This window comes from Thalassophryne amazonica, chromosome 3 (assembly GCF_902500255.1).
Source record: "Thalassophryne amazonica chromosome 3, fThaAma1.1, whole genome shotgun sequence".
NCBI classification, from domain to species: domain Eukaryota; kingdom Metazoa; phylum Chordata; class Actinopteri; order Batrachoidiformes; family Batrachoididae; genus Thalassophryne; species Thalassophryne amazonica.
In genome coordinates, this window is record NC_047105.1 from 70,328,453 (window position 1) to 70,355,449 (window position 26,997).

General features: G+C 40.7%; 1 protein-coding gene across 1 annotated transcript; it reads left to right on the top strand.

Moving 5' to 3' along the window:
- The first annotated feature begins 1,315 nt into the window (after positions 1-1,315).
- Positions 1,316-24,732, top strand: prkag1 (protein kinase, AMP-activated, gamma 1 non-catalytic subunit). The gene is made up of 13 exons (XM_034166675.1): positions 1,316-1,450; positions 8,628-8,679; positions 8,775-8,875; positions 8,962-9,043; positions 9,127-9,185; positions 9,397-9,442; positions 9,532-9,586; positions 16,340-16,466; positions 16,662-16,827; positions 16,923-16,960; positions 17,092-17,238; positions 24,391-24,490; positions 24,645-24,732. The coding sequence occupies exons 1-13, from the start codon at positions 1,442-1,444 to the stop codon at positions 24,653-24,655; spliced, it is 993 nt and encodes a 330-aa protein (XP_034022566.1). The 5' UTR covers positions 1,316-1,441; the 3' UTR covers positions 24,656-24,732.
- Positions 24,733-26,997: the final 2,265 nt, after the last annotated feature.

Genomic DNA, 26,997 nt, shown 5'->3' on the forward strand with positions numbered 1-26,997 from the left:
TCTGCATCACTTTATTGGCAAAATTGGTGCAACTTTATCTTTTGACCCCTGTACAAACTGAAATTGACCTTTGTCATCGTTTTTGCTGTTTTTACCCTGTAAATCCACAACATTTAATCAAGGATAGTCTAAACTATACCTTTTTGGAATTGTTATGATCCACCAAATAATAATATTGGAACATTTTTAAATTTTGAGCTCTGTGTAATTCTTCGCTGACCCCTGTAGGACATGAGAGGTCAGTTCCAGGATACCTCCACATCTGAAAATAAGTACGGTATTACTTAATTTAGAATATGTGTGCCAAATTTCATGCTTTAGGCACAAAATGCACAATCATTTTGCCTATCTGCTGGACTATATGTGATATGACTTAAGTCAAAATACACACTGACCCGAAGCTCACTATTGAGAATGAAAATTCTGCAACAGTAACAAATAAGTAAATTTTGACTTTAAAATGATGATGTATCTTACTGCTGTCTGCATGATTACACCAGGGTATAATCATAAATTAGAGCGCTTTTCTCTCACATGGTTTACTTTTGCCGATGAAATGTTTGACTTCTAGATATTTTTAAACCAATCATAGAATAATTTATTCCAACCAGAGATGTTAAAAGCTGAGCTTCTGAATTAACTGTAAATTGTGTTATTTTTTACTCAAACCTACACAGAATCTCATTTTATCTTGGAAAATGTTAACTTCATCTAATTTTGGCTCATAAATTTTAAATGTAAACTTCTATTAAATAATTTCGATTTACTCGGATTAAAACAATCAAGTCACTTAACTGTTTCTAACATCAAACGGGCTATTTTTACTAAATTAAAGTCTAAAAGCCTATAACACATTAACATGGGGGGTGTTAACAGTCTTGGATCAGATTGATCAGAAAACAGTGTTGCCAAATTCGTGAGTTCCCGCCGAATTGGGCTGATTTGGAGAAGGGTTGATTTATGTCAACACGAAGTGGTTTTGTTGGAAGCAAGGTGAAACCAGTGTTCGTGAACTGTCTTTCACTGAAGAAGATTTGATTGTTTTCGTGGCTTTGTATCGGGTGTGTGTTTCACAATAGAGAGAAGTGACATTTTAAGACAAATTCCGTATGTATAATTACAGATGGTTTTAATTTTAATTTAACCTTTATTTAACCAGGTTAGTCCCATGGTGATTAATTCTCATTTGCATGTGTAGTGTGGAAATATTTAGCGATTACTCTTCTTGTCCGGTGTTTATTAAAATAACCAATCAATGATTACCACAGGCATGTTTTTCGTGAGTTTATCCAAAGTTAAAGCTTTAAGCGGTAGATTCTGACCCCAATCTGGCAACACCGGCGCAGTACAGCCATTCAGCTAAGGTGCCCATTGAAAACTGGACCAGAAAAGTGCAGCTAAAACTTGAATTCACATAGGATATCGACACGGTGAATGGACTATGGACTGTGTAAGTTAACTACGTTAGTTTTGTTTTTAAGACATTTAGACTTTCCCGAACGTGCTAATGTTAGCAGCAGAATTTAAGCTAGCTCAGTTAGAACCACAGTTCAGTCACACACATCTTTTACTGTGAGGAGTGTTACTGTGGGGTCAGTTCTGGTTAACTGTGAAAACCAAAAAATTAGCACCATGACACTGTGTCAGAAAGAGTATTTGATCTCAAAGCTAGGTCCGACATGAAACGCCATCCTCGACTAGTCTGTTAATGTAAACAGTTAGCTGCAGTGCTAATGCTAGCGCTAAGCTCGCACTTACATTTCATTTCAGCGTTAAGTATGAATTCGAATGACGTTAATTTCACATTAAAGACACTTGGTAACTTTTTATTAGTTTAAGCACCACTTGCAGCACGGGCTTCACCTTGCTATGTTTAAAACCGTTTTATAATGACGTTGCAACCTGTAATTTTCTCGATTTGATTTAAATGTATGAAATGTCTGAAAATAAGAAGGTTCTGAAAACTATAGCGGTGTGTAATGCTTTGAATGTATTCAGATGAGTTGTATGTCAAATGTGTATGACCCACTGTGTATATTCCAACGTTGAATGAGATGTATAACCCCTAGCAAGATGGCAGCATATCCTTTCCTTACTATCCTGTCATCTCCTTTTTTCTACTTTACTACTTTACTTTGCACTGAATTGTTTGACACTGTAATACTGCCATTTCTAATAAAAAAAAAAAACTTAGAAAAAAAAAAGATTTAAATGGATGATCCATCCATACCTCACATCTGTTTTTAAACACATTGGCATAGGTGTACCTGCATGATTTTTGGCAAGGAGTTCATTGACATGGGGAGAAGCTGTGTTGACGGTGTAGTGTTCAACATTGTCTTGTGCAACTTCTGACTGGATCCTCTTGCAACACTTGACAAATCACCAATGTTTACAGTTTTGTATAATTCAATAACATCCCCCCAAAGTCTGCTGAAGAGCAGAGTTGGCAAGCCAGGTTTCTTGAATCTTTCATTATACAAAAGATTTAGTGATACCATTAACTATCTTATAGCCCTCCTCTGCACATCTGTTAGTTTGATCTTTGTATAAAATGGGCTCGAAACTGATGAAGCATACTTGCCCATCATTTGATTTGCCTTCGTGTCTTTAGAAGTGATATGCTCTCCAAAGTTTAGTTCCTCATGTATTCAATTCAGTTTATTTAGATAGGTTGTGATTTGGTGCTAACTCCCCCAAGGCGCTTCACAAGGGTAATGTCTAACCTTACCACCCCTGAGTAAGGTCTGTTAAGATCTTAGTGCCTATAGGGATGGCAAGGTCTTTTTTTTTTTTTTTTTTCCCCATTGGTCTTGAACAGTTTAGGAAATGGCATGTTCATGTGATGCCTTTCCTATTTGCAATACTTTGTATTTACTTGGGTGAAATTTGAGCATATTGCAGCATATTATAATTCAAAGGAAAAATAATGGGTTTGGTGTAAATTGGGGATCTCAGTTCTCTGATTTTTGTTGTTGTTGTTGTTGTTCTGAGAGATACAAGTAAGGGCCAGTAAAACTCCTACTTTAAGTCAGTTTGACATGTTTCACATGAACAATGACCATAACCTAAAATAAAGACAGGCAGGCCTATCAGGTTGCTTGTGACATCTTGTTGACTACTTGCAGGGTCTTGAGGGTATTCCATCAGTGTGCTTAAAGTGAAATTCAGGCTTATTTTGATGTCTTGCTTGCATATGTGAGGCTTCAGTTCCGTCATTGTGGCTTACAGAAATCCCTGCTACATATCAGTGGTATCTTATGCTTCTGAACTACTCTGGCCCATAGCAGGCTAACTGTGATGCTTATCCCAAAGACCAGTTTTTATACCCCACTGGTCAAAGCCCCAAAGGGGGATTATGAAGTGGCGATTTCATTCCATCCACCCATCTGTTTGTTTGTCTGTCTGTTCATTCATCCGTCTGTCCCAAAAAGGGTAGAAGCATTCTGAATTCGACTCCTCTCGCACTTTTAGGAGACATTTTGTGAAACTTGGTGCAAGTCCTTGTTATAGGTTGGTAATATGCATATCATCATGTAGTTTGAGTTGGGCCTATCTTACCAGAGCTATAGCCATTGATTAACAAAGCTAGACTACATCAGTTTCATGCGTGGGTGCCTGCATTCTGAAATCAACTCCTCTCACATTTGTAGGAGGAATTTTTGTGAAGCTTGGTACAAGTCCTTGTTATAGTTTGGTAATATGCATAATTCTGTCATTCGAGTTGGGCCACAGTTTTAGCACAGTTATGGTCCTTTATGAACAAATCTAGACTCAATAATTTTCATGAGTGGGTGCCTGCATTCTAAAATCAATTCCCCTCATAGATTTAGTAGGAATTCTGGGAGCGTTATGAGAGTTATGGCCCTTGATTAACAAACATAGACACTGCCAGTTTCATCATGAGTTGGTGTCTACATTCTGAATTCAACTATCACATACCATGAAATGTTATCAGAATGTAGCAAGCACTTGTACCAAAGCAGCATTTTTCAGTGGGGGATATTGTGCTCTCAGAGCACTCTTGTTTCCAATTTTATTATACCCTCCTCCTCCTAAGCATCTTACCTCAGCTCAGTATAAAAAGAACTGGACCGTTACACATTGGTCCAACTACCTTCCAGATTAAAGTCAATTTTGCATTTCATTTGGAAATACACATTTCAGAGCCTAGAAGAGTGGAGAGGCACAGAATCTGTTGCTTGAAGTATAGTGTGAAGTTTCACCAGTCAGTGATCATTTGGGGTGCATTGTCATCTCCTGGTGTTGGTCCATTGTGTTTTATCAAGTCCAAATTCAATGCAGCCACCTGCCAGAAGATTTTAGAGCACTTCAGGTTTCCATCTGCTGTTACACTTTATGGAGATACTGATTTCCTTTTCCAACAGGGCTTGGCACCTGCCAACAGTGTCAAAAGAAGTGATAATTGCTTTGTTGACTATGACATTATTGTACTTGATGTACCCCTTAGATTCTCTGTGGGTTGTTGTCAATACCAACGTGAGAGACGCCTAATGAAACAGACTAACTGAAGGCCTCTATCAGAGCAAGCTGGGCTTCCATAAAACCTTAGCAGTGCCAGAGACTTATCACCTCCATGCCACGCCGCATTGATGAAGTAATTAATTCAAAAGGAGAAACAACCAATTATTGAGTGCATAAATCAACATACTTTTCAGAAGTTTGACATTTCAGTGTTATAAATCCTTTTTTTAATGTTCTAACATTTTGCGATACACATATTTCAGATTTTGGATCTGTAGGCCTTTTATCAAAATTTAAAATTTGCTTGAATCATTTGTGTGTATCTAATGAGTGTAGAATACGAGGTCTGTTAGAAAACTATCTGACCTTTTTATTTTTTGCAAAAACTATATGGATATGAATCATGTGTGCTTGCATCAGCCAAGCTTGAACCTTCATGCGCATGCGTGAGTTTTTTCACGCCTGTGGGTTGCGTCATTTGCCTGTGAGCACACTTTGAGTGAGCACTGGTCCACCCCCCTCGTCGGATTTTCATTGCGAGGAAAATGTCTGAACAATTTGGAGCTTTGCTGCATCAAATTTTTCCAGAAACTGTGAGAGACAGCTAGGTGGAAACCATTCGGAAGATTCAGACGGCTTTCAGGGACGATTCTGTGGGGATCACACAGATTAAGGAGTGTTACAACCGGTTTAAAGATGGCGCACAATGGCGGAGGGCGCGTCGCACTCCGAGCAGCAATCGACAGGCTGAAATGACCAGATCATTTCCAAACTGAACGCTGTGTTGATCCGGGACATCGTCTGACTACTACAGAAATGGCAGAAGAGGTGGACATACCACTTTTTCGGCACATTCCACTGTTACAGGAGTTTTTGTCATGGAAAGAGGAGCGGAGGAATTCGCCACGGAGCTGCTAATGGTGCGGGACAAAAGCACCTCCGTGTTGGCCTCACAGGACATGTTGTAACATGCCCAGCTCTTGCACCATTCGGAAGATTCAGACGGCTTTCGGTGGCTTTCCAGTTGTGTGACTGAGAAATTGTGGACGAGCTGGACATGCCACAACATGTCCTGTGAGGCTTCATCATGGCGTTGCTTTTGTCCCGCGCCATTAGCGGCTCCGTCCCGACGCGTGAATTCCTCCGCATGTCTTTTCATGACAAAAACTCCTGTAACAGTGGAATGTGCCAAAAAAGTGGTATGTCCACCTCTTCTGCCATTTCTGTAGTAGTCAGACGACGTCCCGGATCAACACAGCATTCAGTTTGGAAATGATCTGGTCATTTCAGCCTGTCGATCGCCGCTCAGAGCGCGGCTCGCCCTCCGCCATTCTGCGCCGTCTTTAAACCGGTTGTAACACTCCTTAATCTGTGTGATCCCCATAGAATCGTCCCTGAAAGCCGTCTGAATCTTCCGAATGGTTTCCACCTGGCTGTCTCTCACAGTTTCTGGAAAAATTTGATGCAGCAAAGCTCCAAATCATTCAGACAATTTCCTCACAATGAAAATCCGATGAGGAGGGTGGACCACTGCTCACTCAAAGCGTGCTCACAGTGAATGACGCAACCGACAGGCGTGAAAAAACTCACGCATGCGCACGAAGGTTCAAGCTTGGCTGATGCAAGCGCACATGATTCAAATCCATATAGTTTGTGCAAAAAATAAAAAGGTCAGATAGTTTTCTAACAGACCTCGTATATACAATTTTCATTTTGTGAAATACCTGACAAAAAAAAATCTAACTTTTTCCCGATACTTCAGTTTTTTGACACACACCTATACATGTTTAGTCCTTACAGTTCCATCAACAGGATCTGCTGTGCTGCTGTGAAGAACACAGCTCTTCTTTTCATTCGTCTTTTGATCATACTTTTAAATTCCTATCATGTTTTTGTTTCATGTCCCTTTGAGTACAGTTGAATGATCACTGAGAGAAGGAACGTGTTTGGCAAAGCTGCTTGGATCTGGCCATCATCAAAAACTTTGACTGTACATGAAGACAACTATTGGGGGAAGAAACCAAGACATGCATGACAATTCTGTAGGCGTTGCAGGAGTTTCAGTGGCTGTGATTGGAGAAATGCATTGTGTATATACAGCAACTTGTGTCTGTTTTACCGGTTACAACTTTGTTAGACTGTCATGAAGAAAGCCTTTCTTTGAAAGAAAACATGAGCTCTAGGCACAGGTTTGCTCAAATGCTGGTGGCTTCTTCACTGTTTAGTGTTTGTATGCACTGGTTGTTTGGTAGAGTTGTGGAGACTAGCGGCTTACAGTAGGCGCCTTTGTGAACAAGGAAAGGTTTACTGACCTTGACTTCATGGACGATGCTGTGATCTTGATACCAGCTTTATCTATCCATGAAGCCAGAGGACACACACCAATTAGCTAAACTGCAGGATTGTCTTACAGACATAAAGACATGGATGACCTCTAATTTCCTGCTTTTAAACTCAGATAAAACTGAAGTTATTGTACTTGGCCCCACAAATCTTAGAAACATGGTGTCTAACCAGATCCTTACTCTGGATGGCATTACCCTGACCTCTAGTAATACTGTGAGAAATCTTGGAGTCATTTTTGATCAGGATATGTCATTTAAAGCGCATATTAAACAAATATGTAGGACTGCTTTTTTGCATTTATGCAATATCTCTAAAATCAGAAAGGTCTTGTCTCAGAGTGATGCTGACAAACTAATTCATGCATTTATTTCCTCTAGGCTGGACTATTGTAATTCATTATTATCAGGTTGTCCTAAAAGTTCCCTAAAAAGCCTTCAGTTAATTCAAAATGCTGCAGCTAGAGTACTGACGGGGACTAGAAGGAGAGAGCATATCTCACCCATATTGGCCTCTCTTCATTGGCTTCCTGTTAATTCTAGAATAGAATTTAAAATTCTTCTTCTTACTTATAAGGTTTTGAATAATCAGGTCCCATCTTATCTTAGGGACCTCGTAGTACCATATCACCCCAATAGAGCGCTTCGCTCTCAGACTGCAGGCTTACTTGTAGTTCCTAGGGTTTGTAAGAGTAGAATGGGAGGCAGAGCCTTCAGCTTTCAGGCTCCTCTCCTGTGGAACCAGCTCCCAATTCAGATCAGGGAGACAGACACCCTCTCTACTTTTAAGATTAGGCTTAAAACTTTCCTTTTTGCTAAAGCTTATAGTTAGGGCTGGATCAGGTGACCCTGAACCATCCCTTAGTTATGCTGCTATAGACGTAGACTGCTGGGGGGTTCCCATGATGCACTGTTTCTTTCTCTTTTTGCTCTGTATGCACCACTCTGCATTTAATCATTAGTGATCGATCTCTGCTCCCCTCCACAGCATGTCTTTTTCCTGGTTCTCTCCCTCAGCCCCAACCAGTCCCAGCAGAAGACTGCCCCTCCCTGAGCCTGGTTCTGCTGGAGGTTTCTTCCTGTTAAAAGGGAGTTTTTCCTTCCCACTGTAGCCAAGTGCTTGCTCACAGGGGGTCGTTTTGACCGTTGGGGTTTTACATAATTATTGTATGGCCTTGCCTTACAATATAAAGCGCCTTGGGGCAACTGTTTGTTGTGATTTGGCGCTATATAAAAAAATTGATTGATTGATTGATTGATCTTCATCGAATCAATGGATACTGTGTTTGAAACACTTTAGAAGCTGAGTGAAAATTCTTGTGTGTGAAATTTTTGTCACATCATTTTCAGATATATAAGAATACATAGTAAAAATAGGAAAATGATGGATGTCGACATGGCAAAATGAAGACACGAAAGTGCCCAATTTTGAGGAAATTTAAAACTCGAGCTGGTTTTGAAAATTATTCTGACATGCTTGTATGAATCATAAATATGGTTCATGCGTACACATGGCCTAATGTCATAAATGTCGAGGGGGGAACTCAGTGCTTGATCTAGCACTGTTTTGAGTGAGAAGCTCCCAAAGGGGACATTAGCTTACATTTTGAATTTTTGGCCATTTTTAGACCCTAGTAAGAAGTAATGTACATAAGATGCACCTGATCTTAATACATTTTTTGAAATCTACAGAACAAGTTAGCCCCAATCAGAAAGTTTCAAAGCTGTACATGCTACATTGAAGGATTGTGTTTTCTTTTTTTAAAGCCAAATGAATAATAATGATCTTTTACCCTTCAGATTTCAACAAATCTAGAGGATTTGGAGTGCAAAAAAGAGGGACTCCTAGAAGGCAAGTCACTTTTCAAAATCCATGGCTTAGAAATGACAACAAAAGCACAGTTAACTCGACAGGTGGTCTGAATTGTCACTATTTAATTTATTCAGATCCAGAGCACAATGTGTACACCAGGTTTATGAAGTCCCACAAGTGTTATGACCTTGTACCCACAAGCTCTAAACTGGTTGTGTTTGATACATCTCTCCAGGTAAAAACAAAATGTTCAAGTGTTAGTCATTTCACTTATACCTTTTATTATTAGTAAGATGATTATGTTGCCATTATTTTTCACAGGTGAAGAAGGCATTTTTTGCACTTGTGTCTAATGGGGTAAGAGCAGCACCTTTATGGGACAGTAATAAACAGTGTTTTGTTGGTAAGTGTAATTTTCTTTGTGCTAAGTGTCTGAGTAAAACAAACAAAAACATAGACTTATTCAGTACTATTTCTCCTCCTCAGGTATGCTAACAATCACAGATTTCATCAACATCCTTCATCGCTACTACAAGTCTCCTTTGGTATGATGAAAGAGACCAAAAATATTTCCCTTGAATTTTAATTTTGGGTGCCACATATGACATGTTTATCTGAAAGCTTGAGTTTGTCATGGATAGGATTTTAACTGCAGTGATCCACCTGTATTTGCCCTCTCCTCACTTTGTACACATAATCTTGAATTTTGTCCTTGTCACTTTTAAATTGAAGTTTTCTGTCATTGCAATCTTTCAGGTTCAGATATATGAGCTGGAGGAACACAAAATTGAAACGTGGAGAGGTGAGAATGTTTACTCAATGTGTAATGCATTACTATTTACGCCATTACTCTTCAGAGTACACTGAAATGGTTCTTCTTGTTTGCAATAGAGGTTTACCTTCAAGACTCATTCAAACCATTAGTAAGCATATCACCAAACGCAAGGTGAGATGATTTTTTTTTTTAATGTCTGTAACACATGCAACCATCTCTATATTGTATACAGTTATACATTCTGTTAAGTGACAGTGTCTTTATATTGTGGAAGCACTGTGACATGATTTGCTAACATAGCACAAGATGTTTTTCATGGTGTTAATAACATAATAAGAACAAAAGAATTAATTAATAGTTGGTATACACACTGTTTTTGGTCTGTTTCTTATTTCATTTTTAATACTTTTTAATGCATTTAAAAATAAAATGAAACAGGCTGTTTGAAAGAAGTGCCAAGTTCTGTAGTTTTGTGTATAAGAAGTAGCATACCAAAGCCCTAGGCTTATTTTTGCCTGTCTTATACAATCCATAAGATAACAGAATATCAGCAATACAGCAAAATAAGGAAAGGGAGGACCTTTTCATTTTCTTTACCTGGTAGTCCTTACATATGTTATATTTGGATCATCTTACATTGTAATCCTCACATATTTTGCATATTAAAGCTTTTTTTTTTTTTTTTAAACGCAACAGACAGCTAGACAATTTCACCTCATCACTAAGTAGGGTGTAAGACAAAGTAGCTTTGTTGATTGATATGATTCATCAAAGTTCACTACATCTAATCACTTCATCTTCATTATGTACTGTTTTAATTTGGTGAGTTACAAGATGAGAGCATTTATTGTTTATACAAGGTGGCTGGGATGGACTAACCTAGTCACTCGTCTACATTTAAGCTGTAAAAGCCATACGCTGTTACCAGTGCAGAGAGTAGAAATGCTGTAATGCTTAGAAGTTGCTAGTAACTGTTACAGTGGTTTGTATATGTTTTCGCTTTCATAACGCAGTCACATCGGGTGTACAGCCTCTGGAGTCTGAATACTCTTCTCAAGTCCAGATAAACAAGGAGCATTGAAGCAGGAAAGGCATAGACTGTAAACTCTGTAAAATTGGATGCACAAACAAGTGAATTTGCAGTGCCGTATCTGTTGGTCATTCAGCTGCTCCTGGAGGAGGAGGAGAGTGTGTTTGGAGGCAACACGAGAGGAGGAAAGTTAGATGGGTGGAAGTGAGTCTGATCTTTGAATGTTGGTGTATGACCTTTAAAGGGAGAGAGTTGGCTGATGTGAGGGAGGGGAAAACTGTAGACATGCTGTGTGTACAAGAGACCAAGTTGGAGTGATGTAAGGCCAGAAGTGTCTGAGGTGGGTATGGATAGTGTTGGAGTCATTCTGAAGGAAGAATGTTTCGGACCCCGTTCAAAGTGGGGTTGGCAATCTGGCTGGAATCGGATTTGGGCCGTATAGGGTTTTTCTGAATCTGAACTGCGCAAATCAGATTTAAGCTTGCTTTCTGTTTGTGCGGCTTATAGAAATGGCGATCAGTAAAACGGACTACGTTCTTTCTCTGTAGTGGCATCTTATTGGCACCCACACTCTTTGAGATGTCAGCTGTCATCTGCAGCATCAAATTGCAGGTCGTGAGGCACTCATTTTTTTACCCGAGGCCAACATATGGCCATCGGGTATTGTGAAGACCTGGCCTCCTCTGTATGTCTTTGTACAGCATAAATTCAGTTGTATTACTGCCACAGTCTTCAAATTTACAGGGAACATTCTTGGGACACAGACCTTGAACAAGTTCAAAGATGACTAACCTTAACTTTTTTTTTTTTTTTAAGAGGTTAAAAAGTCACATTCTGTTTGAATCTGTGCTGCTTTGTTTTTGAGTGGCGGGGGATGACAGTTAATCACAGTAGAGCTGCACCTGCTGTGATGGTTTTTCTGATGCCTGCATCTGAATGCAGCACAAGTCCAGATACACACACGCACACAAACATTGGTTAAATTTGGTTTGTGATGGATTGAGTTTGGATGCGTGTGTAGGATGAGCCGAATTTGAAAAACAGGTGTCAACACTATCCAACTAGAAAGCAATCTGGATTTAATCCAGCTCAAGCCAGATTCCCAACTCCAGTTTGAACAGGGTCTCAAGAATGTGTTTGCGGTGAAGTGAGTGTCTGACAGGGTGTTGGGGTGTGAAATTGGAAGTTGAAGGCATGATGATGAATGTCATCCCACTACCGCAATACTATAACATTCACGAGCAAACTTCGAACATTTCAGCATTTCTACTCTGTGCTGGTAACAGCATACAACTTTTACAGCTGAAATTGTTTGTGAGTGAATGGGCTAGTCCATTTCCAGCCAACTTGTGTAAACAATAACTCAAAAATAGTGAATGCTATAATCTTATAACTCACGAAATTAAGAGTACATAATGAGGATGAAGTGATATGGTATGCAGGTAGGTTGTGAGATAAAGAAGATTTCTGGAGTGAGTTCGGTGAGGTAGTGAAGAATGTACCCAAGGATGAAAGAGTGTTGATTGGAGTAGATTTCAATGGGCATGTTGGAGAAGAGAACAGTGGTGATGAGGAAGTAATGGGTAGATGGAGTATCAAGGAGAGCAAATTGGAAGGGTATATGGTGGTGGATTTTGTGAAAAGGATGAAAATGCTGTTGTGCACACTCATAAAGAAGTAGGAGCACAGGATGACCTATAAGTGTAGAGGAAGGTGCACACAAGTGGACTATATCATATGTTGGAAATGCAACCTAAAAGAAATCGGAGACACTAAGGTGGTGGTAGGACAGAGTGTAGCTTGACACCATCGGATAGTGGTTTGTAGGGTGACTTTGGAGATGAAATGAGGAAGAGTAAGAGCTGAACCAAGAATCAGATGGTAAAATCTAAAGGAGCAAGGAATGTGTGAAATTCAGGGAGGAGGTTAGACATGCACTGGATACAGGTGAAATGATTTTGGACAACTAAGGCAGATGTGGTGAGGGAGACAGCCAGGATTGAACTTGGTGTGACATTTGGACAGAGGAAGGAAAACAAGGAGAATAGGTGGTACAATGAACATGTACAGGAAAGTGTGAAGAGAATGAGCTTGGTAAAAAAGAATTGCAAATGTCGGCGAGATGATGAAAATAGACATGAATACAAGGAGATATAGTGCAAAGATTAAGGAAAGGGCAAATAACGAACTGTGCATGAAGTTGAACACTAAGGAAGGAGAAAAGGATTTGTGCCAATTGGCCAGACAAAGGGAATGAGCTGGAAAGGATGTGAATTCAGGTGAAAATTTCTAAATTAAGAAAATAGGAGAGATAAAAGGCTGGATGATGTAAAGAGAGTAAATCAGGCAGTACAGGGGATTAGTAAAGGTGCACTGACACTGATTCACGCACTTGCATGACACGGGTCATGCAGGAGAGTAAACACATCTTTAACAGGTGTAGACTGAACGTGAGAGGGGCACATGCAATTGCGCAAAGAGAATTTTGAAATGTTCAAAAAATCCTTCATGCATAAATGTCGTGCTACGTGGTGCGATCTGCTCGCCAACGCGACGTGCAGCTCGTCAAATGGAGTAAAGAAGAAGCGAACAGAGCGAGTGGTTGCCTCAGCGGATCGCATCAGAGCACAGCTCGTCTGAATGATTATAATAGGATATTAAATCTATCATAAACATACTTTAACAGCTGCAGACAAGAAGGAAAGAACATGCAACTGTTTTATCAAGCCATGACAATGTAAACATGACAAATAATTACCTTTTTCGATGGCTCCAAATGCTTTCTCCAGTTTATTCAGCATGTGCGCATGAATGGTGCTGCTGGAGTGGTCATCTGTGATTCAGGAAGTGATTAGAGCTGTTTTCAACAGACAAATTTCAGAGAAAATGATTAATCCACTACAAAATAATTATTTTATATACGCAGCGTCCAGCACAGAGCACATGGCAGGCGGTGGAACAAAGCACGGCGTCCAGCTGGGAACACAGTGGGTGGGATCATCATGACAGTGCGTGCGTGCAGCTAGTGTCAGTGCACCTTAAGGATGAAGTGAGGACATCTATAAAGAGGTTGAAGAGTGGAAAGGCAGTTGGTCCAGATGACATACCAATTGGAAAGGTTTAGGGGGGATGGTAGTGGAGTTTCTAATCAGATTGTTTAATGAAATCTTGGAAAGTGAGAGGATACCTGAGGAGGAGAGAACAAGCATACTGCCTTCTGATTTTTAAGAATAAGGGTGACGTGCAGAGTTGCTGTAACTACAGAGGCATTAAGTTCATCAGCGACAGCCTCCAGTTATAGGAAAGAGTAGTGGAAGTTCGGCTTACAAAAAGGCAAAGATTTGTGAGCAGCAATATGGTTTCATGCTGTGAAAGAGCTCTATAGAGTCAAAGATTGCTCTAAAAATGTTGCTGGAGAAGTGTAGAGAAGGCCAGCAGGAGTTGCGCTGCGTGCTTGTGAATTTGAGAAAGCTTATGACAGGGTGCCAAGAGATGAGTTGTGATATTGTATGAGGAAGTCTGGAATGGCAGAGAAGTGTGTGAGGGTGGTGCAGGATATGTCTAAAGACAGTGTGACAGTGGTTTGATGTGCAATAGAAATGACAGATGCATTCATGGTGGAGGTGGGATTACATTGAGGATTGGCTGTGATGTCTTTGTTCTCTGTAGTCTCCATTGACTATGATGTTTGCAGATGACATTGTCTTTTGTAGTGAAAGTAGGGAGCAGGTTGATACAAATATGGAGAGGAGGAGATATGCTCTGGAGAGAAGGGGAATAAAAGTAAGAGCAAGACAGATGTTTGTGAATGAGGGTGCCTGGTAAGATAGTGAAGTTATAAGGAGTAGAGGCAGTGAAGGTAGATGAGTTAAAATTCTTGGGGTCAACTGGCTAAAGTCATGTACAGTGTGATAGAGGTGAGGAAGAGTGTGCAGGCAGGGTAGAAAAAAAGTGGCAGGATTTGTGACAAGGATATCTGCAAGAGTGAAAGTTTATAGGACTGTAGTGAGATCAGTTATGTTGTACAGCTTGGAGGTGGTGGCACTAATAAAAAATGACAAGGATGGGCAAGATTAGGAATAATCATATCAGAGGGACAGTGTAGGTAGGACACTTTGAAGACAAAATCAGAGGTGAGATAGAGAAGGTTTGGACATGTGCAGAGGAGTGACCCAGAGTGTGTATATATAGAGAGAAGGATGCTGAAGTTTTCTGAATGTGCTGAGGGAGGACATGCAGAGGACAAGGTAAGATGGAGAGAGCAGCCAGAAGAAGCTCTACGAGGTCTATTAGACAATAAACCGACCCTTTTATTTTTTTTTTAACTATATGGATTTGAATGACATGCCATTACACCAATCATGCTTGAACCCTCGTGCACATGCGTGAGTTTTTTCACGCGTGTCGGTGACGTCATTTCCCTGTGGGCAGGCCTTGAGTGAGATGTGGTCCCGCCCTCTCGGCTGAATTCCTTTGTTTCGCACGCTGCTCGAGACGGCGCGCGTTGCTTTATCAAAATTTTTTCTGGACCTGTGAGGAATATCCGAGTGGACACTATTCGAGAAATTAAGCTGGTTTTCGGTGAAAAGTTTAACGGCTGATGAGAGATTAGGGGGTGTTTCTGTCGGTGTAAGGACGTCCCACGGACCGGGACGTCGTGCAGCGCTTCCAGGCGCCGTCGTCGGCATGTTTCGACCTGAAAACATCCTAATTTAAGGCTTAATTCACCTAGGACGTCGTGAGAGAACAGAGAAGATTCAGAAGAGGCCGGCATGAGGACTTTATGTGGACATTCCACTGTTTAAGGACATTTATTAATGAAAGACGTGTGCGCAAATTCGCCGAGTCGTTTCCGTGACGACTCGGCAAATCTGTGTGCGCCGCGACAAGAAAAACACCTCCGTGTTGAAAACCATTTATAAAATTCAGGTGGCTTTTGATGGCTTTCAACAAGTGAGTAACTGAGAAATTGTTTAACAGCTTGGGCATGTTCCAACTTGCCCGTTAAGGTTTCCAACGGAGGTGTTTTTCCTGTCGCGACCCCCCGCGGTCGGGTCCCGCCCGACATGCGACTCTGCCCACACGTTCTTTCATTACAAAATGTCCGTTAACAATGGAATGTCCGAATAAACTCCTCATGCCGACTTCTTCTGAAAGTTCTCTGTTCTCTGACGACTTACTGGGTCAACAGAGCCTGAAATGTGGAAGTTTTCAACTTGAAACGGCGAGACGCTGCCGCCTCGAAGCGCAGATCGCCGTCAGGCGCCATGGGCCGTCCTTACGGCGACACTACCAGACCAAAATCTCTCATCAGCTGTTAAAATTTTTACCGAAAACCAGCTGAATTTATCGAATGGTGTCCACTCAGTTGTGCCTTACAGTTTTTGAAAAAATTTTTATCAAACAAAGCAGCAGTCTCTGAGCCATTCCTAAACAATGAAAAAACGACGAGAGGATGGGCTACTCCTCTCTCAGACTGCCCACAGGCGAATGACGTAACCAACAGGCGTGAAAAAACTCTCGCATGCCCACGAGGGTTCAAGCATGTCTGATGTAATCACACGTGATTCAAATCCATATGGTTTTTAAAAAAAATAATAAGGTCGGATACTTTTCTAATAGACCTCGTATATTTTGTGAAGGATCAGCTACATTTCTTTTGAAAGCGTAATGAAGCACAATGAGAATTAAGATTTCTCATAGATTAAGCTGCTGGACATTTTATATTTTGGTGTCACCATTTGTCACATTGTGTGGGTGTTGAAGTCATTCCATGTGATGCATCTGACAACCTGGCAAATATGACTAAAATGGATTTATGTAAATTTTCCACACATCCTTTTCTGTCTCAAATAAAGTGATCAAACTGCTCTTTCAATATCTCTGTCGGACAGTTTGTATGATGCAGTATCATCACTACTGAAGAACAAGATCCACAGACTGCCTGTAATTGACCCTTTGACGGGGAACACACTCTACATTCTCACACACAAGAGGATTCTCAAGTTTCTCAAGCTTTTTGTAGGTCCACTTTGCTTCTCCAGTCATGAATACAACACATTTTATTTCAGTTTTCTGTATTTATTCATGACGTCATTTTGTAGAGCTCCAGAACGCTACAAAGATTATTATTTTCACATAGTGAAACAATTAAAAAATAGACATCCAGGAACTTGCAATTTCATCTGAGTGTGCACAATCTGTTGTTGTTTCCAGATTTCAGACATGCCAAAACCCACATTCTTGGGTGAAACCTTAGAGGAACTGAACATCGGAACATTCAAGAATATTGCTGTGGTGCGTTCAGATACACCTCTGTACACTGCCCTGGGCATATTTGTTGAGCAGAGAGTGTCAGCTCTGCCTGTTGTGGACGACAGAGGTGCGTGGGCTGGACAAAATGTGTATGGATAAATTACTGAAGTGCTCCTTCCATTTTGTGCATTTCTCTAATGATGTGCTGCTTCTGTTATGCAGGTCGAGTCGTAGACATTTACTCAAAATTTGATGTTATAGTAAGTATAATTCAGTTTGATGTTATAGCTTGATATTAGGTGAAACATAGTCGTGTGTGTTGAAAGATATAAAAGCATGCAGCTTTTTTTTGAAACTGCTGTTTTAAATGCGAGGCTTTGCATTTCTCCAGAACCTGGCAGCAGAGAAGACGTATAACAACCTGGATGTGACGGTGACTAAAGCCCTGCAGCACCGCTCTCAGTACTTTGAAGGTGTGCTGACCTGCCACAGGCATGAGACCCTTGAGGCCATCATTAACCGGCTTGTGGAGGCTGAAGTGAGTTTAATTGTGCACGACACCCACAGTCCTACATATGGAGCTTCAGAATTCACACTGGCAGTATGTTGGTGCTTAATGGGCTGGTATTATGGAAAATTTGGTTGGATGAGGGTGCTGTGGAACAGAGAAATACAATTTTTTTTTTTCTTTGTTTTGTTAAAGAAAGTGTTATAGAAAGTAACAGACTTTCAGAGCCATTGTAGGTTTACAACTCAATTCCATAACAATCATAGGATAGTAATTAATGAATGAATTGATCGTGATGATGTTTTTATAGTTAACAAAAGATTTAACTTATAAATGTAGGTTTTTTTTTTTCTTCAGTTATTTTTATTGATTTTTCCATTTAAGGGAAGGGTACAGAAAAAAGAGACAAGGATGTTCTGACATGAACCAGTGGACGTAATCAGAATGTGATGAACATTTTACAGTAGACAATGTCTACATTAAGACAGCGTGTTGGGGGTGAGTTCCCCTTCCCTGACACACAATAGCCCTCTCACTCTTACTCATTCATACCACAAGAGACGGAACATACAAACACGGGGGGGTGGAATAATAACTAATACTTATAATTTAAAAGGGGAAAAAAAGAGAGAGGGGAAAAAAAAAGAGGGTCAACAACTCAGTGTTTCATTGGTTTTCAGCATCAATATGCAAGGTATCTATATAATGTAGAAAGGGCTGCCAGGTTTTATGAAAGGCCTGTATAGAGCCCTTAAGGGAGAATCTCATCCTCTCAAGTCTCACACATTTTAAAATTTCTTGAATCCATCTATTATGTGTGGGTGGAGATGAGTGATTCCATTTAAGCAGTATAAGCTTCCTTGCCAGCAAAGTGGTGAACGCAATAATGTTTTGTGAAGATTTGGACCAGCCAAGGGTTGGGGGCAATCCAAAAAGAGTGACAAGGGGGTCAGGGTTCATTGTGCAGCGAAGGACCTTTCCTAATGTAATGAAGATGGCACGCCAAAAGTCGTTAAGTCTGGGGCAGGACCAAAATGTGCATGTGGTCGGCTGGAGACAGTTGACACCTGTAGCAAGAGTCAACTCTGTCTGGGTAAATTTTAGCTAATCTTGCATTAGTGAAATGGCTCCTGTGTAAGATCTTGCACTGTAAAGGTTTGTGCCTAGCGCATATAGAGGAGGTGTGGACTAGACTAAGTATGCGATCCCATTGTTCGTCAGAGATTGTGATCCTGAGGTCCTGGTCCCAGACAGCCCTCAGGGAGTTCAGGGAGGTCGGGTTTATCTTAAAAATTGTATCATATAAGACTGACGTTAGGGATTTTTGTGTTGTTTTGATTAAGAGAAGTGAATCCATCAAGGTTTCCGGGGGGCGATTGGGGAAGTGAGGGAACTGATTTTGTACAAAATGACGAATCTGGAAGAAATGGAAGAGATGAGACTGAGGGAGAGTGAATCTTTTTGATAAGTCTGTAAAAGAGGGAAAAACACTGTCAACGTAGAGGTCATCAATAGTTTGCAGACCCTTGTTTGACCAGGATTTAAAGGCTGCGTCAGAACAGGATGGAAGAAATTAAGTGTTTTGGTAAACAGGAGCTAGTTTAGATGAGGAGTGTAGGCCATATTGTCTCCTAAATTGATTCCAAATTTTTAAGGTCTCCGAAACAATGGGGTTTTGTGCTATACGTTTGGTTGGTAGGGGTAGCTGTGAGCAGACCACTGACCATAAAGCGACAGGTGTGGATGCTAGCTCCATGCTGGCCCATAGTGGGCCATTATTGGGAGCAATCTTGACATTCCAGAAGAGGATTTTATTAATATTACTAGCCCAGTAGTATCGGCGGAAGTCAGGTAAGGCTAGCCCTCTGAGAGATTTGGGAAGTTGGAGAATTGATCTCTTAATGCGAGCTTGTTTGTTGCACCATAAGAAGGAATTAATCAATTGATCAAGTATGGAAAAAAGGATTTGTGGATAAACAGTGGTATGTGTTCAAAAATATAGAGAAAGCGTGGAAGTATTGTCATCTTGACCAGGCTGATACGGCCCAGAAGTGACAGAGGTAGAGTGGACCATCTAGTTAAATCTGATTTACATCGCTCTAACAGTGTATTTAAGTTTTTGCAAATAAATCGGGGAGTGATTTTGTTAGGCCTTGGGTTGCTTTTCTAAAGGAGAAAAGGGTGGAAGGGAGAGTCTCCGCTGAAGAATTAATTGGAAGATACTTGCTTTGAGGCAGGTTAATTTTATAGCCAGATAACCCCCTGAATTGTTCTAAGATATCCAAAATAGCTGGAAGGGATGAGGTTGGGTTACTGACGTAAAGCAAGAGGTCATCTGCATATAGCGAAACTTTGTGGGTAAGGCCAAATCAGGATATCCCTTCAAACATCCTGTCGCTATGTAGCCACAGGGCTAATGGTTCGACAGCGAGAGCGAATAAGGATGGAGAGAGAGGGCATCCCTGACGAGTGCCCCGGGATAACAAAAAAGGTTTCGATTTTATGCCATTAATATTGACACTAGCTACTGGGGAGGTATAAAGAAGTTTAATCCATGATATAAAGTTGGAGTCGAAACCAAATTTGTTTAAATTGAAGAACAGGTAGCTCCACTCTACACGGTCAAATGCCTTCTCGGCGTCTAATGACAGAATGATCTCAGCTGGGATGGAGTCTGAGGAGGAGCAGATAATGTTTAATAATCTTCTGGTGTTGTGAAAAGACTGTCGTCCTGGAATGAATCCGGTCTGGTCCTGGTTAATTAGAGTCGGTGTGACCTTCTGGAGCCGAGTGGACAGCACTTTAGATAGAATTTTTAAGTCAACGTTGAGAAGAGAAATGGGTCTATAACTGTTACAATGGAGGGGATTTTTGTCTTTCTTAAGCAATAAAGTTATTGAGGCTTCTGAGAATGTAGTAGGTAGTCGCTGATTCGCAAATGCATCATTAAATACTCTCGTCAGGATCGGAGATAGTATGTTGGAAAAGGTTTTGAAGAATTCTGCGGAATATCCATCTGGCCCAGGGGATATAAATATAGTTATTTAAAATATTTATTATTGGAGCATGTCTGGGAGCACAGCGTGTCACTGCATACAACATACTATGGAAGCACATTGGCTGCTGGATGGCAACCACCCAGCCTGACAACAGGTGCATCCCCACATCTTGAAAGTAGCCGTCTATCTACAGTAGTCAGCCAAAGTGTGGGTGTTCCCTTGACCTTTTCCAACTAGAAAAGTAGGTATCTGCATGCTGGTTTGTGCACAGAGAACTGCCCCTCGTGGCCTCAACATGCCAGAGGTAGGCCCAGTTCCAGTGTCACAGACTTTGAAGTGCAATTCTGCTAAGCGTGAGGGTTTGTATGTAAAATCATCAAGTGCACAAGGGCTATCGGGTTGATATTTTGAGCCCTTTTTAACCACTTTCCATAAGTCATTTGGCAGTAATTACCCACAGTTCAAAGCGTTGTGACATAAAACACAGGATTACCAGGGGTAACCCAAAACCTAAGAAAGGTTAACATCCAGCTTCAGTCACAAACCCACAAACTATGCTTGTTCCAAAAACAAAACAAACAAAAAACAATAATTAAGAATGCTCGGCATACTGGGTACAGGTGTGCCTAAATTTACACACAAAAAAAACAAGAGTTAAAAATGTAATATACATGAAATCAGAGGAATCATTTTGACCCTGCTCAGGATGGGAGTGGACTATTTCATAGTTATGTGAAAGGCTGTGAAATTTTGCTGACTTTAGGCAGAAAAGCACTAAATAATAATTTTTTAAAAAACAGAAGAAACGTGTGAACAGCCACTCACTGACTTACAGAATGATGTCCACTGAGCTGCATCTGTCAAGCTCCATTGACATTGTCACAGACAATGAAAATACTGTGCGTTCACAGCTGTGCCAAGCATAAAACTGCATCCCATTAGATGGCACAGTTCTGCTGTGGTCAGACAGGACTTTTTGGTAACCTTTTGGAAATGCTCCCATTAAAATAAAAAGAATGAAGCCAGAGTGCTGACGTCGTCCATCCAGCAGGCTGTGCACAGCAGGTGTGTGCTGTCCAGGAGCATTAAACTTAAATTCACTTCTGTCCTTGGAATAATAAATAAATAAACAATAAGCCCTGTTTGTACAGGTTGTCCATGACCAGACAGAACATGTCTGGCTTCACCTGCACGTGGGGTGCGTGCTGACCAGGAGCATTAACCTTAAATCCACTACTGTTCTCAGAAAAATAAATAAATAATGGTAAACACAATGGGCCTCATTTATCAAATGAACGTACGGCAGAAAACATGCGTTCGACCATTTTTACACAAACTTCGGTATTTATCAATTTGGACGTGAGCGGAGGCTAAGACGAGTCTCACGACAGAGCTCACGTCTGTTCTGAGCTCGTGTACGCAAATTTGAGTCTGTGGATTTGTGGCGCAGCACTACAAAATCTGTCTGAGTCTGAAAATAATTATGAAACAAACCTCAGCTGTCATCCAAGCATAAGCAGTCACATACAGCCCCTGGCAAAAATTATAAAGGAGTGAAAATAAGTAAAACTTATTTACTCCCACCCCTTGTCCTTAAGTAACAATCAACTTACACACATGCTATAGTCATTAAATATAAACATACACGCATTAGCACATGTACAGTCCAACATCTAAATCCACATGTACCATACAAACACCACAAAAGAGAAAAGCAAAGTTAGCCAAAGCAAGGAAAGAAAAAAATTGAGTAGAAACAACCAAATTAAATAACTAGACATTTGATTATTTTACTGATATTTTATTCAGAGATATTTTAAAACATTAGAAAAAACGTTTCTTTACCATTCATTTTTATCATTGAAGATCAAAAGTCTGGGTGTGGGACAAGCACAAAACGGCAATATTTGCATATAATGATGCTGAAAAAAGGTGAAAAAGTCATCAGACTACTAGAACAAATTTCTTAACACACTTTCATTGTAAAGATAACTATAAAAGTGTGAAATTTCCCCTTTTTTCTGTTTTTCATACAATATGATCAAAGGACATAATAAGTGCCCGTAGTCTAAGAATCACCCATATGCCGGTCCAGAGCATCCCAAACATGCTCAATGGGTGACATGTCCGGTGAGTATGCCGGCCATGCAAGAACTGGGACATTTTCAGCTTCCAAGAATTGTGTACAGATCCTTGCAACATGGGGCCGTGCATTATCCTGCTGCAACATGAGGTGATGTTCTTGGATGTATGGCACAACAATGGGCCTCAGGATCTCGTCACAGTATCTCTGTGCATTCAAAATGCCATCAATAAAATGCACCTGTGTTCTTCGTCCATAACAGATGCCTGCCCATACCATAACCCCACCGCCACCATGGGCCACTTGATCCACAACACTGACATCAGAAAACCGCTCACGCACACGACGCCACACACGCTGTCTGCCATCTGCCCTGGACAGTGTGAACTGGGATTCATCCGTGAAGAGAATACCTCTCCAACGTGCCAAACGCCAGCGAATGTGAGCATTTGCCCACTCAAGTCGGTTACGACGACGAACTGGAGTCAGGTCGAGACCCCGATGAGGACGACGAGCATCCAGATGAGCTTCCCTGAGACGGTTTCTGACAGTTTGTGCAGAAATTCTTTGGTTATGCAGACCGACTGTTTCAGCAGCTGTCTGAGTGGCTGGTCTCAGACGATCTTGGAGGTGAACATGCTGGATGTGGAGGTCCTGGGCTGATGTGGTTACACGTGGTCTGCAGTTGTGAGGCTGGTTGGATGTACTGCCAAATTCTCTGAAACGCCTTTGGAGACGGCTTATGGTAGAAAAATGAACATTCAATACACGAGCAACAGCTCTGGTTGACATTCCTGCTGTCAGCATGCCAATTGCACGCTCCCTCAAATCTTGCGACATCTGTGGCATTGTGCTGTGTGATAAAACTGCACCTTTCAGAGTGGCCTTTTATTGTGGACAGTCTAAGGCACACCTGTGCACTAATCATGGTGTCTAATCAGCATCTTGATATGGCACACCTGTGAGGTGGGATGGATTATCTCAGCAAAGGAGAAGTGCTCACTATCACAGATTTAGACTGGTTTGTGAACAATATTTGAGGGAAATGGTGATATTGTGTATGTGGAAAAAGTTTTAGATCTTTGAGTTCATCTCATACAAAATGGGAGCAAAACCAAAAGTGTTGCGTTTATATTTTTGTTGAGTGTAACAGAGATCCATCGTTTTATTGTGCCTTATTTGCAATTGATATACTGAGTGAAACCTCCTATATGTGGGCCCAAGTCCACATGATTGAAATCTCCAGAGATAACAATCAGCGCATCAGAGTGTTGACACTGGATCCCTGCCACTGCGTCATGAATGACGTCACACACTATGGAGGGGTCAGAGCGCGGTGGAATGTAAACAATATTGGCGGCGATGTGAGAAAATTTTTGCGGCACATAATAAGGTCTTAAACTCACCACTAGCATCTCCACCTCCCGGGAACAGATCTTCTCCTTCACGGTTATGTGTCCGGGGTGGCACCACTTACTGTTTACAAGCAGCACAAGTCCACCTCCTTTCATTTTCCCAAACCTCTGTGCCTCTCTGTCCGCCCGCACCAGAGTGAAGCCGGGCATATTGATAGCTGAGTCGGGAATAATGTCCGTAAGCCACGTCTCAGTCAAAAAGAACAGGCTACACTCACGGTACGTCCTGTCTGTTTTCAACAGTGCCTCCAGCTCCACACATTTATTGGAAAATGAGTTGACATTCCCCATGATGATCGATGGCAGGAAAGGTTTAAATCTCCACCACCTAGCCTTCAGCTTAGCCCCGGCTCGGCAGCCACGGAATGGTTTTCTCAGCTCACGAGGGATCAGATGCGTGGTTCCTCTTGGTTTACTCTGTAATAGAAGGAGCTCCTCACATTTGTATGTTATAACGCACATCTTGTTTCAAACACTACAAATACAACATTCATCCAGTGCTAACACGGAGCTACACGGGCCTGCAGCCTCTACAGCTGGTGCATACTCACAAGGATTTCCAACCAAGGGTTGGAAATCTGCATGTCACTGTGGCTCTGGTTGATCTATATTCTTACGGGTAAGTTATTTTGCAGTCTGCACAGCTGAAGTACATATGTTCATGATCTCCATTTTTGGCCTTCAGGTGCACAGACTGGTGGTGGTGGACGAGCAAGATGTGGTGAAGGGGATTGTGTCCCTCTCCGATATCCTCCAGGCATTAGTGCTTACTGATAGAGATGAGGGTAAGCACATCTGGATAAGCATAATTGCTCTGAAGATACACATGTCACAACAGAGGCAACGTTACTGCAAATATCATAGGACATTTTTACATAAGAATAAAGGTTAAAAAAAAAAAAAAAAACCTCAGTGTAATAATTTGATGTTTGTTCACAGGCACTGCATAACCAAGTAACTCAAAGAAGCAAGGAGACATTTATCCATGAAAAGGAGACAAGAGCAAATGAAGAACAGATGTGTGATGGGAAATCTGACCAGGGTATTAATGTCATAAATCCCACAGTAACCATGTGTCTGATAGTCACGCAAAGACTCCTATCTCTAGAAAAAATTAATTTGCTTACATTTAAAAACTCAGTACTATATGATGTAGGACATCCATAAACTATAAACCAAGCCATCGTCCAAACCACCAGAGAGCCAAGAGTGGTGCCCACTCAGTGTGGCCCAGGATATCCCAAAATTAATTGTAAACTCATTCATTAATTTTCTGAACATGCTTATTACCAATTAAGGGTCATAGGAGGGGGGATGGAGCCTAAGACTGTGTGTGTGTATAATATATATATATATATATATATATATATATATATATATATATATATATATATATATATATATATATATATATATATATATATATATATATATATATATATATATATATATATAAATACAAGTGAATTAGTAGGTGCAGCAAGTTTTTAGTTACCACGTAACAACACTGTATTTAAAAATTCCCTTTTCCCCCATTGGATTGTCCTTCTGTTTGTGTTTATGTTACTGTAGTGTGATGCATAAACAATGTTAATATTTGTGTTTCTTTATGAATGGACAATGTTCCATGACAAGACTGAACTCTAGAGGCACCTCAACCTTATGAAATGTTCACTTTAAATGGTTCAGTTGTCTCAGATCACCTTTTGAATTCGTGTCACGCTGGCACGTTTCAGCTCATCATTTTTGTTTGTTTGGAGTTAGTGTTATTACACTGATCTTGTAGAACTGCTCACACATTTTGAACATTTAAATGGTGAGATGTTTTTGTTTTTTCTTCATAGTATCATGCATGTTGTGTATACAGTACAGATGCAGTATAATTATGCTGTAAATCTGCTAGTGTTTGTTTCAAGGTGGACATTCATGGAGATGAATGTCATGGCAATATTAGTCTTTGTTGTATCTTTGAACTGTTGTTTTATTGGGCAGAATGTTTATAGCACATCAGTCTTTAATTTAAAAAGAGTTTGTTGCACAGGCTCCAGAATATGCATACAGCACAGGTAATACTTGTTTGGATGTTTTTAGCAGGTTTCGTCTTGACCAGATGCTTGTGGTAGCCAGCATCAAGCTTCTGGTAGATTTCTAGCAGATTTGGATATTTGACCACTCCTCTTGGGAGAATTAGTACTTCATTTGGTTGGTTTCCTGGATGTGGACCCTTCCTTTAAGCACAGTCTAGGTATTTTCAGTAGGATTGACATCAGGACTTTAGGAAGGTCATTCCAAAAACTGAATGTTAGTTTGCTTTATTGTTTTCAGTTTTGGCTTTGATGTCTGTCTGGGCTCAATTTCCTCTTGGAACACCCAGTTGTGCCCATGTTTCAAATGTTGAGCTTATGTTTGAGGTTTTGCTGAAGAATACTGAGATAGTCCTCTTTCATTATCCCATCCACTTTGTACAATTAGCCAATTTCAATGGCAGTAAAACAGCTATAATTATATAATAATAATTTATTAATTTATATAGTGCCAAATCACGAGTAATCGCCTCAAGGCGCTTCACAAACATTTAAAAGCAGAATAAAATGAAATAAGATTAAAACACAACAAAAAAAAATTAACCATAAAAAGGTAAAAGTAAAATAAATAAAACAAAAGACACACAATCATATAAAATACTAATGATAAAACAGGGAGAACAAATGTGTCTTCAGCATGGCTTTAAAAGTCTCCACAGAATCCGACTTGTATCAGCGCAGGCAGATCATTCCACAGAGCTGGGGCGTGGTGATAAAAAGCTCTGTAACCCGCTGACTTTTTCTTCACTCTCGGGACACGTAACAGCTGCAGAGCATGGTGGTACCATCATTGTGCTGCAAAGGTTAATCAAAGTGTCTATTTTTGAGCAGGTGCGTCTTTCTTAGATAGCATCCTCTCAGTCCATGGCAATGTGAAATCTCACTTGACGAAAAGGAGACACTGGCATTCCACCAGCTATCAGTTCATGGACTGACTTAGTGATTCCTGACCATAGTAACTCCCTTCGGCTGCTCCCTTGTTTTCACTCAGGGTCTCCACAGCAGATCCAAGGTGGATCTTGTTGCATGTTGAATTGGCACACTTTTTACGCCAGATGCCCTTCTTGATGCAATTCCACATTACATGGAGAAATATGGCAGGGTGGGGTTTGAACCAATTTCCTATCAGGCTTTTTCCAGATCATGGCAAAGTGGTTACACTTACCAATAACCTGTACTCTGCAGTTGTGTAGAAATGGCTCCAAGAG

Coding starts and splice junctions, on each gene's coding strand:
- prkag1 (XM_034166675.1), top strand. Junction 9,443..9,531: donor CAAAATTGAAACGTGGAGAG/GTGAGAATGTTT, acceptor TGTTTGCAATAG/AGGTTTACCTTCAAGACTCA. Junction 17,239..24,390: donor ACCGGCTTGTGGAGGCTGAA/GTGAGTTTAATT, acceptor TTTGGCCTTCAG/GTGCACAGACTGGTGGTGGT.